Source organism: Ranitomeya imitator, chromosome 3, assembly GCF_032444005.1.
Source record: "Ranitomeya imitator isolate aRanImi1 chromosome 3, aRanImi1.pri, whole genome shotgun sequence".
Classification (NCBI taxonomy): Eukaryota; Metazoa; Chordata; class Amphibia; order Anura; family Dendrobatidae; genus Ranitomeya; species Ranitomeya imitator.
In genome coordinates this window covers 716,949,450-716,963,888 of record NC_091284.1, presented here as the reverse complement: position 1 = coordinate 716,963,888, position 14,439 = coordinate 716,949,450, and the positions used below count along the sequence as shown (strand labels likewise).

The 14,439-nt window shown below is 44.7% G+C and overlaps 1 protein-coding gene across 1 annotated transcript in view; it reads left to right on the top strand.

Moving 5' to 3' along the window:
* Window positions 1–14,439, top strand: part of NCKAP1L (NCK associated protein 1 like) — a 397,914-nt gene that overhangs the window by 166,039 nt on the left and 217,436 nt on the right. Inside the window, exon 22 of the mRNA XM_069758709.1 lies at window positions 3,235–3,371. Within this exon, the coding sequence (XP_069614810.1) occupies window positions 3,235–3,371 (137 nt within the window). The remainder of the gene's footprint in view (window positions 1–3,234; window positions 3,372–14,439) is intronic.

Below are 14,439 nucleotides of genomic sequence, written 5' to 3'. Positions count from 1 at the left end.
GGGCTGTTTCTCTGCAAAGGGGCCAGGACGACTGATCCGGGTACATGAAAGAATGAATGGGGCCATGTATCGTGAGATTTTGAGTGCAAACCTCCTTCCATCAGCAAGGGCATTAAAGATGAAACGTGGCTGGGTCTTTCAACATGACAATGATCCAAAGCACACCGCCAGGGCAACGAAGGAGTGGCTTCGTAAGAAGCATTTCAAGGTCCTGGAGTGGCCTAGCCAGTCTCCAGATCTCAACCCTATAGAAAACCTTTGGAGGGAGTTGAAAGTCCGTGTTGCCAAGCAAAAAGCCAAAAACATCACTGCTCTAGAGGAGATCTGCATGGAGGAATGGGCCAACATACCAACAACAGTGTGTGGCAACCTTGTGAAGACTTACAGAAAACGTTTGACCTCTGTCATTGCCAACAAAGGATATATTACAAAGTATTGAGATGAAATTTTGTTTCTGACCAAATACTTATTTTCCACCATAATATGCAAATAAAATGATAAAAAAACAGACAATGTGATTTTCTGGATTTTTTTTTTCTCAGTTTGTCTCCCATAGTTGAGGTCTACCTATGATGTAAATTACAGACGCCTCTCATCTTTTTAAGTGGTGGAACTTGCACTATTGCTGACTGACTAAATACTTTTTTGCCCCACTGTATATCTAGCAAGAGAGGGGACTATGCAATAAAAAAGGGCGCTGTGAATAACAAAAATAACAAGAATACACTATGTAAGAGACAGCACTGTACATAACAGCAGAGGAAGCTATATAATAAGGGAGGGCATCATATATAACTAGAGAAGCTGGTACGTAATAAGGGACTGTGTTATACATAGCAAAAGAGGAAACTATGTAACTAAGGATGGTGTTATACATAATAAGTGAGTAGACTATACAATAAGGGACTGTGCTATACATAAGTGAGTAAACTATATACTAAGGGACTGTGCTATATATAATAAGTGAGTACATTTTATACTAAGGGACTATGTTAGACATAATAATAGATAATAACATCTTCCTCCACCTCTCCCTGTTCCTAAATCCATTATAAATCCCCCTTCCTCCCATCCCAATCCCCCACACCCCTCATTATCCTCCTCCCCCCGCATCCCATTATTGCTCTCTCCCCAGCCCCATGATTGCCCTCTTCACCACCTCCATCATTGTTTTCTCCTCACCACCCCATTATTGCCCATTCCACCACCTCCAATATTGCCTTCTCCCCACCACCCCATCATTATCCATTCCATGACCTCAATCATTTCCTCCTTCCCACCACCCCATCATTACCCATTCCACCACCTCCATCATTGCCTCCTCCCCACCACCCCATCATTGTCATTTCCACTGCCATTATCATTGTCTTCTCCCCCATCATTACCCATTCCACCACCTCCATCATTTCCTCCTCCCCACCATTGTCCTTTCTGCCGTATCATCATTGTCTTCTGCCCCACCACCCCATCACTACCTATTCCATGACCCCCATCATTTCCTCCTCCCCACCACCCCCATCATTACCCATTCCACCACCTCCATCATTGCCTCCTCCCCACCGCCCCATCATTGTCCTTTCCACTGCCATCTGGCATCATCATTGTCTTCTCAGTCTTCATTATCCATTCCACAACCTCCATCATTTCCTCCTCCTCCACCACCCCATCATTGCCCATTACATCGCCTCCATCATTCCTCCTTCCCCACCACCCCAACATTACTTTCTCCCCCACCACCCCTATCATTGCCCTCTCCGTCAACCCAATCATTTCCTTCAGGCCCATCACCCCCATCAATGCCCTCTCCTCTACCCACACACACACAGACACACACAGCACCATTCACTTCTCTGCATACACACATACACACACACACACACACACCTCACCTCTGCGCACGGTATCCTGAAGCCACACTATTGCCGGCAACTTCCTGTTTCGCACAGCTGTGGCACTGAATGATGATGTCATTCAGCCGCTGCCGTGTGAGACAGGAAGTGTGGGCAGGAAGTAGGATGGATCCATTCCCTGCAGCTCTGCTCCACTGCCATTTTCTCTTGCAGGCTTCAGGGATTGCTCCCTTCCCGCTGCACATGAGGGCAATATGGCCAAGGGCCCCCCGAAGCCTCCAAGCCCCGGTGCATGAGCCTACTGTCAGGCCCATAAGGCAGAAACTTATTTCTCACTGAAACAAAGCATCAAGCATGCTGAAATACTGACAGTAAGAACACATTAGATATTTGGCCACTCCTGACATAGTCAGTTGGTTTGTTGACTAAGACTTGGGTCCCGATTCATCAAGTCAGACACTCCTGACTCATTAAGAGTTGAATGCTCCTCTATGCGCCTTGCCAAAAATCTACCTCCAGTCAGGTACTGAAGTAAGATTTCTGGGTCAAGGAACACCGTAGCTTATCATGAATTAGACGAGCTGTGGCTCCAGGCCCCCATCCCTTCTCAGCTCAGCCCATTTTGGTGGAGAGAAGTCAAACTGGCAAGAAAATGGCAAACATTTTCTGAACAATTTATGCAAAAATCATAGATGAAATATGTTTTACAGATACATTGTAGAACTATAATAAATAGTGCTATGAACAGACTAACAGTTTTCGGTGTAAATTCTAATGTAATGATAATTATAGTTGTATAAAGCCATAGAGGCTTATCCAGCTTAAAAAAAAATCAAAATCACAGACTCATAATTTTATTTTTTTACAGACAAATTGAGAAAGTGTCTTATTTTTACTGACTGTCCCAAAATTTGTAGGTGGTTAGAAACCTTGACAATGATCTCGACAATCACTAACCCGCCGAGATCAGTGAGTTTTGGTTGACTGAAAGTGCATGTGTGTGGGTGCAGATTATTTTCTTCCTCTCCTACATGCACTTTACACTGTCAAATTGAAGCCATAATTGCTGTTAGGCCGGGGTTACACTTGCGAGTGTGATGCGAGAAACTCGCGCATCAATACCCGGCGCTGCCGTCGGCACTTGGGACCGGAGTGTGCGGCTACACGTATTTCTAAGCATCTGCACACTCCGGTCCCAAGTGCCGGGATGCGAGAGACTAACACGAGTTTCTTGCATCACACTCGCAAGTGTGACTCCTGCCTTAAAGTAAAGATTCAATTGAAAAACAGATATCTGCTGATCAGCGCCGTTCAAGGAAATGTATCAGATTCAATGAAGCCTTCATATGCACTTATATTTATATATTTTTTATCTTGTGTCAAGGTACTTGGAATGTCTGCTTCGTCAGGCGAGTGCGGGGTTAGTATTGTATTCTCCATCAATGAAATGCTTCATCGATATACCCACAGAGATGAGTGGAGAACAAGGGCTCAATGCTGATGAATACACGGATTCCTTAGGTGCGTGGATGTAGAATGCATCTAATGGCCGTGTTCTCTATGTGTTTTATTAATTTCATGCCATATTGCTCACTTGTCAGGTTTATGAAGATTTATAAGTATTTACATTGATGTCTCTCCTTAGGATAAATCACAGAATATTTCATAGTTATCTTAGCTCATATTTCTACATGACAGATTTGTCACAAATTTTCAGTGCAAATTCTGTGACAGTTTACGACACAATACACGCCTTGTGTATGCAAAAATCCATGCAACAAAAAAATACTAATTAAATCTGTACTTTTTGAACAAGGCTGCTGACCAGCCACATACTCAACTGGTGATGACCATTTCATGACTATATCAAATCCACACTGTGTTTTTCCAAACTTAAAGTTTACCTCTAACATAACAGACTGTTAGGTGTTTTGCCTTGCACTCTCCACGGTCTTAGAATATGCTGCATGCCTCGTATATGCAAGTCTCACTTATGGGACACACTACTTTATTGAGAAAAAGGATTCTATCATCCTGCAGATGGAATGGCTGTGTTGCACGGTCTACCTCAGTTCAACTTGAATATACAAAATTGCTGAGCAAGCATGATGGCCAGGTTTTGGAATAAAAAAAAAATCATAGAGTGTCAACATTTTTATGGACATGTTGGAAAATAATAGTGAAATATTAAAGGGGATCTGTCAATAGGATTAACCTTTCTAAACCGTCTATATGGGCATGTAGGTCATGGTTAGCTTAATAAAATTATACCTTGATATATTAGTCTTGTTCCAGAGACATCCATGTTTTTCTTTTATGTTAATGAGCTGTTAAACACTATGGACTTGACACTGATCTGCATGAGAATCTGCCACCAGTGCTTATTTTTAACAAAAGTAAAATATCTCACACTGGTAATGCCCCCTAACACAGAACAGTAGAACTGAACTTTATCTCTTTACAAACACACTTGCTGCAGCTCTCACAACTCTGCTGTATTGTAACCCTGACTGCCTGTGATATGGAAGCTGAGAGGAACCCGCAGATGTGTCAGGTATAATCACACACAGCTCTGCAGTGAAATCAAGAGAGCAGAGAGCGGCCATTACACATCACACTGGTAACTCGCCCTTTTATTTAAAATAATCTCAGGAGGCAGATTCTCATGCAGATCAGTGTCCGGCCCATAGGCCTGAACATCCCATTTAAATATAACAAAAACTTGGATTTCTCTAAAATAAGACATCAGATGGCAGATATCAAGGTATCATTCTATTCAGCTTCTTATGACCATATCTATTGCTAAGGAGGATTGATCCCACTGACAGATTCCCTTTAAGATTTGATGTTCAAAGATATTTGCCTCCATCCCATAATACTGCTGCAAATACATTAATAGCATTCACTGAGAATTGCAAAATGATAATTAAAACCATTATAATCTGCTGAAGTTTCTTGGGTTTCTAAAAATCATGAACACATCAAATTTTATTTACGGATAGTGGAAACTAAAGCCTTACTTTTATGGCAATTCTGGATGATTGGCAGCCGTGGTTGGAATTCCCATACAAATGAATGGAGAGAAACACGAAAACATGGCCATCTCTTCACTGAGATCAATGCAAGAAAGTGCCCAAGCCTCAAGATAGATTGGCTCCAAATATATTTGACATTCATGGCATATCCTGTGGATATAGTAAACCATACATCTCCCAGATGGGACAACCCTACATAGAAAGACAGGGATTATTTTATAAACAAAGACCATCTTTGTATCTATCTATCTATCTATCTATCTATCTATCTATCTATCTATCTATCTATCTATCTATCTATCTATCTATCTGTCTATCTATCTATCTATGTCTGTATTCTTGATCTGTGTTGTATCTGCACATGTATTTCGCATATTTTATACATTATTGATAGTATTTATTGTCCAATGAAAAATGATCACTAAAGGGGAAATAAAGTTTATAGGGGAATTGTTTGTGACTCCACCTGTGGTACATGGCTAGGGATGTCCGACACTACTTAAAGAAACCGCTGGGACTGATGGTGATACAGCAGAGTTGTTACATCTCTCCACAGGTAGAGCTTAGTCCCAGCGCATTCATATTGTTAAAAATGGTGATGATGGATATAGTGCAGGGTGAATGGCACAGTAAATAACTTCGAGGACACAGCAGGGTTCAGTTTCCACACTTTTACTCACGGTTTGGAGTGCAGGCCGGGTCACTAGTTACAAGTGACAATGGAGGTCCGGGGAGCCTGGAAGCAACTTAGGATTCACTTAGCCAGATGGGTTTTGAGGCCTCCTTACTGCACTGTCCTCTGAGGTCCTTGCTGCCTAAAGCTATGCTCAGTGTTATGATCAGGTGGCCTTGGAGCAGCATGAAATGACCTTCGCTGGAGCAGTGGTAACTTTACTGACTGCAAACCCTGATCCTATCACCGCAACTAGAAGTAGCCGTGGGGTGTGCCTAACCAGACCTAGACACCTCGACACAGCCTAAGGACTAAATATCCCTAAAGATGGAAATAGGAAAACTCTCTTGCCTCAGAGTAGATCCCCAAAGGATAGGTAGCCCCCCACAAATAATGACTGTGAGAAGGAGAGGAAAAGACACACGCAGACAGAAAACAGGGATAAGCAAAGGAGGCCACTTCTACCTAGATAGGAAAGGATAGTACAGGATACTATGCGGTCAGCATAAAAAACTACAAAATATCCACAGCAGAAAAATACAAAAGCTCCACCACCTAACTAAAGATGTGGAGAGTATATCTGCGACTCCAGCGAGTCCAACTAGACTGAGAAAAACATCAGGCACAGTCTAGCAGGAACAAAATAGAAACAAGATAAGCACAGAAAATAAACACACAGCAGTGTGTCTAAAAAAAAGAAGCAAACACTTATCTTAGCTTAATTGGCAGCAAGCAGGAGAGGCCAGGCCGAGGACCAACACTTCCAAAGGAACATTGACTACTGGCAAGGACTAATGAGTCCTGCACAGCTAAATACCCCAGTCAGAATTGCAATTAGCAGAAACACCTGTCCAAGACTGCTGCTCAGGAATAACTGCATTACCATCAACAACCACCGGAGGGAGCCCAAGAGCAGAATTCACAACAGCTCAGTCCTCTGTTCCTTATTGTTCTGATGTACTTGCCCGTATGGTAGGCAGCTTGAGCCAATTTCAGGTGTCGCTCCTTTATGACAGCTCTGGGCTCTGGTCTGCTGCTATGCCTTTGGGTGTCTGTTGGGCCAGGAGACCTGCAATCCCCTGCCCTCCGGATTTAGCTGCTGGGACTATTGTACCTGTCAGCCATGGACTCCGGCTTCCGGCTTCTAGCACTGTACTCTGTGGTGAGCTTGGTCACAGTTCCGCTCCCCAGATTCTTTTTTACTTCTCTCCTCTGTTCTCAGACTCGGTCTCTCTCTCTCTCTCTTCCAGACAATGACTGAATGACTTCTCCTCCAGGCCAGAACTTATTGGGAAGCTCCCCTGTAATCAGGTGTTAGGGCTCCCCCTTCTGGTCTGGAGTAGGAAAGATGTTGAATGTAAGTGTTATCTGGTCAGAGAAACCCTCCTTGCTTCCAGGCATGTCATCACCCCCTTGTGAGGTAACCGGTCTCCTGGAGTGCCACAACAGACATATTTTCTCTGTACCATCCTTCTTAAAACTGACTTTTTATATTTCTTCAGTGATACTTCTGATAAACAATGGGTCAGTCAATGTCAACGGCACACAATTGCCAGTGAAATCATTAAGATAGAGAATGTAGTGTTGTCTTAAGACTTTGTTAGCCCATTAGCGTCTGGGACAGTGTGTAACACAGTACTGCAGAACGTAACGCTCTCAGACATCTCCCTACCCCCACTTTTGATAAACAACCGTAGAAGGCAAAACTTGGGATGCTGCAGTCGTGTATGTGAAAAACTTCCCCCCCGAAGCTTGTTGCCATAGCAATGTCTTGGCCATCCCATCTTTTTCTGAGTTTTAATTCTTGTCAAATGCTATTAGACTCTTACATGTGATGGAGGAGCAGTAATTCCTGCTAATCTATTACAGAGCTGGGAATTGCGTTTCAGGGATTGCCAACCACTGAGTTCCCCCAGCACTCATTTTAATTATTGATTTATGGATGCTTTTATATGAAATTATTAAACTATAGTAGAAGTTTATGTTTCCTTAATACTGTCAGGTTATCAGCAATAACCATGTGTTTTTTTTTTTCAAATAATATAGCTAAATGGGTTTTCCAAAATCAATTTACAATTTCAAAGCTTTTAAAATGAAGAAAAATAATAATTGCCAACCCATTCAGAAACTCAGAACTTGGATAACACTTGAGTTTACATTAAGTACAAAATACTCTCTTCCCCTTTTGGAGTCACTAAAGCATCAATATTCATTAGTGTGAAATTTCTCCTACTAGTGAATTGTGAGGTCCCCTCGTCCTGGTGTGGCCAGTGTGCTGAACCTCAACTCCTGGTCTGTGCGTGGCCAGTATCCTGAACCTGCTCCCCTGGCTCATGTGTGGCCATTGCCTGAAACCTCGTCTCCCGCTTCGTTTCTAACCAGTCTCCGAATCCAAGTCTGACCATAGCCCGAGTCTGTGTCAGTAACAATTCTGTAGAGGTGCTAGAACTTACTATTCTGAACGGAGCCCTAATCCTTAATCAGTGTCAGCCAACCTGACCCCTGGGGTCCGCAGCTGCAGTACTGGGATCTGCCTAGGAGTGGTACCTGGTGGCTACTTGCAGCCCAGTATGTTTCCACCATCAGGAGCTCCAGTGAACACCTGGTCCAGTGTACTTACAATTGTTCATTTTGCCTTTCAACCCAGTTAATTCTTCTCTTTTCCATAAGCTAGCTGAAACCTTCTTAATGTAGAAACAGGAAGTCTCTTTTCTGTGCCGATGAGCTGGCCTCCCCAATTCTCTCAATGTTCAGTGAAAAACTGAGAGAAGCAGGAAGAGAAGCTAGTTGTCATGTGACCGTAAGGCCCCTTTCACACATCAGTTTTTTGCCATCAGTCACAATCCGTCAAATTTTGAAAAAAAAAACGGTTCTGGTGACTGATGCCACTGGATCCGTTTTTTTCTCATAGACTTGTATTAGGGACGGATTGTGACGGATGGCCTCACGTTTCATCCGTCGTTTGCCGGATTGGTCGAAAATTATTTGTCCGGCGGCCAGAGACAATGTAAAAGTAACATTGTCGCCGTCCGTCGTTTGCTAGAATGGAAGCCTATGGCGCCGGATCCATCAAATGATGGAATCCGGCGACGGATTCCGTTTTTTTTAACTGAGCATGCTCCGATCCAATTAGCCAGATCAGCTAGTTGGATCCATCCAAAATACGGATCCGTCACATCAGTTTTTCTCAATCTGCGATCCGTCGAGCCAACGGATTGTGACTGATGGCAAAAAACTGATGTGTGAAAGGGGCCTAAGTGTGAAAATCGCATATAAGTGAAGTGGTCATGTGATGACTGTGGAACCAGCAAGCAGAGCTGAATCCTGACAGTGAGTATATTACACACTGTTAGGAATGGCTACAGGGCTTCATTTTATAATTAAAGGACTCGTCCATATTTGAGATGAAAGCCTTCAGTCATTCTCACAGTGCATGCACTGCACACTGTTAGGATTCTCCCTTGCTGGAGACTAGATGGTCATGTGAGCATAAGTATGTGATTTGCATACTTCTGGCCACATTACAACTAGATGTGTCCGGCCTCGCTCAGTTCATTTTCAATGAGTGAGGCTATGCACATCTAGTTGGCACGTGACTGCATGTATACAAATCACCGACACCAGAGAATCCTAAATGCGTGTAATGCGTGCTGTGAAAATTCAGAAGTCTGCAGTCACATAGAATGACTGCAGACTCATCACAAACTTGGACAACCCCTTTAATGCTCCTAACATAAATAAAAATATGAGAATCAGTCAGTATCACAAAAAAATTGCATCCAGGTACCTGATAGATGACGCTGTCTGATTGTAGTCATTCTCTTTCTTTTCTTCATCTTGTCCAGACTCCATGATGACTTTTCTCATCAACAACCCATCTCTGCAGATTTCCATCTTCTCCAGTCTTCTGCAGCACATCTGTAAGACGGCCATTCGGTAGTTGTGGCAATGAGCTGTAGTGTTTCCACACCATGGTGCCCCACAGATGAATGACAATGTCCTTTTGGCTGCATATGCAGCGTGCCCAACAGTACTCTCACATTCACTGTTAGGCTGCGGTCACACTAGCAGTATTTGGTCAGTATTTTACATCAGTATTTGCAAGCCAAAACCACGAGTGGGTGATAAATACAGAAGTGGTGCATATGTTTCTATTATACTTTTCCTCTGTTTGTTCCACTCCTGGTTTTGGCTACAAATACTGATGTAAAATACTGACCAAATACTGCTAGTGTGACGGCAGCCTCAGAGTCCCCTTGGCTTCTGCCACTCCGGCTCCACATCCCCAACTCCACAAACCCTTTCAGAGACAATGTCTTTTTCCAACAGTTCAACTTTACTGAACAGTAGGGCATCAATCATATATGCAGTACAGTATACACAGAGTGGCATCTCTCCAGCTTTCCCTGCCTTCCTGCCAACCTTTTGTTCCTTCTGAGAGTCCCTGCCTCACGTCTGGCAATCCCTGCCTCGCTTCTGGACCATCTCTGTCCTGTCCATACCTTTAGACCCACCAGCTTCCTACCATTCCCTTGTCTGGCTTCAAAAAGGAAAAGGTGCCAGGCTCACAGTCTTGGCTTCACCTGGCCCAGTCATAGATCCCGAATCCTCTTCGAGTTGGTTTATATTCAAACTGGTGACCACCTGCACGCCACTCAGCCTGGGGCCCCTTCCTGCCATAGGAGGCTTATCCCCACGTCTATCAGTCTGTCTCTCTTCACTGCTGCATCCTGACTGACTCCCAACCAGGAAATGCCACTGCTCTATGCTGCACTACCCTGTAGCTCCTCCCAACTGGCAAACCCCTAATGCTCACTGTTGTGAAAGGTAATTCAGTACCACAATGGACATAGAGGTCAGCGCACATACAGTGACCTGGCAATAACCCAAAAAACAAGAACGAGCTCTGAGACGTGGGAACTCTGTTGACCGCAATCCCTAATCCTCTCAAACCACACTAAAGGCAGCCGTGGATTGCGCCTAACGCTCCCTATGCAACTCGGCACGGCCTGAGAAACTAGCTAGCCTGAAGATAGAAAATAAGCCTACCTTGCCTCAGAGAAATACCCCAAAGGAGGAAAGAAACTCAGAAGCCGCAGTACCACTTTCCTCCACCAACGGAAGCTCACAGAGAGAACCAGCCGAAGTACCACTTGTGACCACAGGAGGGAGCTCTGCCACAGAATTCACAACAGTACCCCCCCTTGAGGAGGGGTCACCGAACCCTCACCAGAGCTCCCAGGACGACCAGGATGAGCCATATGAAAGGCACGAACAAGATCGGCAGCATGGACATCAGAGGCAAAGACCCAGGAATTATCTTCCTGAGCATAACCCTTCCACTTAACCAGATACTGGAGTTTCCGCCTTGAAACACGAGAATCCAAAATCTTCTCCACAATATACTCCAACTCCCCCTCCACCAAAACCGGGGCAGGAGGATCTACAGATGGAACCATAGGTGCCACGTATCTCCGCAACAATGACCTATGGAATACGTTATGTATGGAAAAAGAATCTGGAAGGGTCAGACGAAAAGACACAGGATTAAGAACCTCAGAAATCCTATACGGACCAATAAAACGAGGTTTAAACTTAGGAGAGGAAACCTTCATAGGAATATGACGAGAAGATAACCAAACCAAGTCCCCAACCCGAAGTCGGGGACCCACACAGCGTCTGCGATTAGCGAAACGTTGAGCCTTCTCCTGGGACAAAGTCAAATTGTCCACTACATGAGTCCAAATCTGCTGCAACCTGTCCACCACAGTATCCACACCAGGACAGTCCGAAGACTCAACCTGCCCTGAAGAGAAACGAGGATGGAACCCAGAGTTGCAGAAAAACGGTGAAACCAAGGTAGCCGAGCTGGCCCGATTATTAAGGGCGAACTCAGCCAAAGGCAAAAAGGACACCCAGTCATCCTGATCAGCAGAAACAAAGCATCTCAGATATGTTTCCAAGGTCTGATTGGTTCGTTCGGTCTGGCCATTAGTCTGAGGATGGAAAGCCGAGGAAAAAGACAAGTCAATGCCCATCCTACCACAAAAGGCTCGCCAAAACCTCGAAACAAACTGGGAACCTCTGTCAGAAACGATATTCTCTGGAATGCCATGTAAACGAACCACATGCTGGAAAAACAATGGCACCAAATCAGAGGAGGAAGGCAATTTAGACAAGGGTACCAAATGGACCATCTTAGAGAAGCGATCACAGACCACCCAAATGACTGACATCTTTTGAGAGACGGGAAGATCTGAAATAAAATCCATAGAGATATGTGTCCAAGGCCTTTTCGGGACTGGCAAGGGCAAAAGCAACCCACTGGCACGAGAACAGCAGGGCTTAGCCCGAGCACAAATCCCACAGGACTGCACAAAAGTACGCACATCCCGCGACAGAGATGGCCACCAAAAGGATCTAGCCACTAACTCTCTGGTACCAAAGATTCCAGGATGACCAGCCAACACCGAACAATGAACCTCAGAGATAACTTTATTCGTCCACCTATCAGGGACAAACAGTTTCTCCGCTGGGCAACGATCAGGTTTATTAGCATGAAATTTTTGCAGCACCCACCGCAAGTCAGGGGAGATGGCAGACACAATTACTCCCTCTTTGAGGATACCCGCCGGCTCAGATACACCCGGAGAGTCGGGCACAAAACTCCTAGACAGAGCATCCGCCTTCACATTTTTAGAGCCCGGAAGGTATGAAATCACAAAGTCAAAACGGGCAAAAAACAATGACCAACGAGCTTGTCTAGGATTTAACCGCTTGGCGGACTCGAGATAAGTCAAGTTCTTATGATCAGTCAAGACCACCATGCGATGCTTAGCTCCTTCAAGCCAATGACGCCACTCCTCAAATGCCCACTTCATGGCCAGCAACTCTCGATTGCCCACATCATAATTTCGCTCAGCAGGCGAAAACTTCCTGGAAAAGAAGGCGCATGGTTTCATCACCGAGCAATCAAAACTTCTCTGCGACAAAACAGCCCCTGCTCCATTCTCAGAAGCATCAACCTCGACCTGGAACGGAAGCGAAACATCTGGTTGACACAACACAGGGGCAGAAGAAAAACGACGCTTCAACTCTTGAAAAGCTTCCACTGCAGCAGAAGACCAATTGACCAAATCAGCACCTTTCTTGGTCAAATCGGTCAATGGTTTAGCAATACTAGAAAAATTGCAGATGAAGCGACGATAAAAATTAGCAAAGCCCAGGAACTTTTGCAAACTTTTCAGAGATGTTGGCTGAGTCCAATTATGGATGGCTTGGACCTTAACAGGGTCCATCTCGATAGTAGAAGGGGAAAAGATGAACGCCAAAAATGAAACCTTCTGAACACCAAAGAGACACTTTGATCCCTTCACAAACAAAGAATTAGCACGCAGGACCTGAAACACCGTTCTGACCTGCTTCACATGAGACTCCCAATCATCCGAGAAGATCAAAATGTCATCTAAGTACACAATCAGGAATTTATCCAGGTACTCTCGGAAGATGTCATGCATAAAGGACTGAAACACTGATGGAGCATTGGCAAGTCCGAATGGCATTACTAGATACTCAAAATGGCCCTCGGGCGTATTAAATGCAGTTTTCCACTCATCGCCTCGCTTAATACGCACAAGATTATACACACCACGAAGATCTATCTTGGTGAACCAACTAGCCCCCTTAATCCGAGCAAACAAATCAGATAACAATGGCAAGGGGTACTGAAATTTAACCGTGATCTTATTTAGAAGGCGGTAATCTATACAAGGTCTCAGTGAACCATCCTTCTTGGCTACAAAAAAGAACCCTGCTCCTAATGGCGACGATGACGGGCGAATATGCCCCTTCTCCAAAGACTCCTTCACATAACTCCGCATAGCGGCGTGCTCAGGCACAGATAAATTAAACAGTCGACCTTTTGGGAATTTACTACCAGGAATCAAATTGATAGCACAATCACAATCCCTATGCGGAGGTAGGGTATCGGACTTGGGCTCATCAAATAAATCCCGGTAATCAGACAAGAACTCAGGAACCTCAGAAGGGGTGGATGACGAAATAGTCAGAAATGGGACATCACCATGTACCCCCTGACAACCCCAGCTGGACACAGACATGGATTTCCAATCTAATACTGGATTATGGACTTGTAGCCATGGCAACCCCAACACGACCACATCATGCAGATTATGCAACACCAGAAAGCGAATAACCTCCTGATGTGCAGGAGCCATGCACATGGTCAGCTGGGTCCAGTACTGAGGCTTATTCTTGGCCAAAGGCGTAGCATCAATTACTCTCAATGGAATAGGACACTGCAAGGGCTCCAAGAAAAACCCACAACGCATAGCATACTCCAAGTCCATCAAATTTAGAGCAGCGCCTGAGTCCACAAATGCCATGACAGAATACGATGACAAAGAGCAGATCAAGGTAACAGACAAAAGAAATTTTGACTGTACCGTACCAATGGTGGCAGACCTAGCGAACCGCTTAGTGCGCTTAGGACAATCAGAGATAGCATGAGTGGAATCACCACAGTAGAAACACAGCCCATTGAGACGTCTGTGTTCTTGCTGTTCAACTCTGGTCAAAGTCCTATCGCACTGCATAGGCTCAGGTTTAAGCTCAGGTAATACCGCCAAATGGTGCACAGATTTACGCTCGCGCAAGCGTCGACCGATCTGAATGGCCAAAGACATAGACTCATTCAGACCAGCAGGCATAGGAAATCCCACCATGACATCCTTAAGGGCTTCAGAGAGACCTTTTCTGAAAATAGCTGCGAGCGCACCTTCATTCCACTGAGTGAGTACGGACCACTTTCTAAATTTCTGACAATATACCTCTATTTCATCCTGACCCTGACACAGAGCCA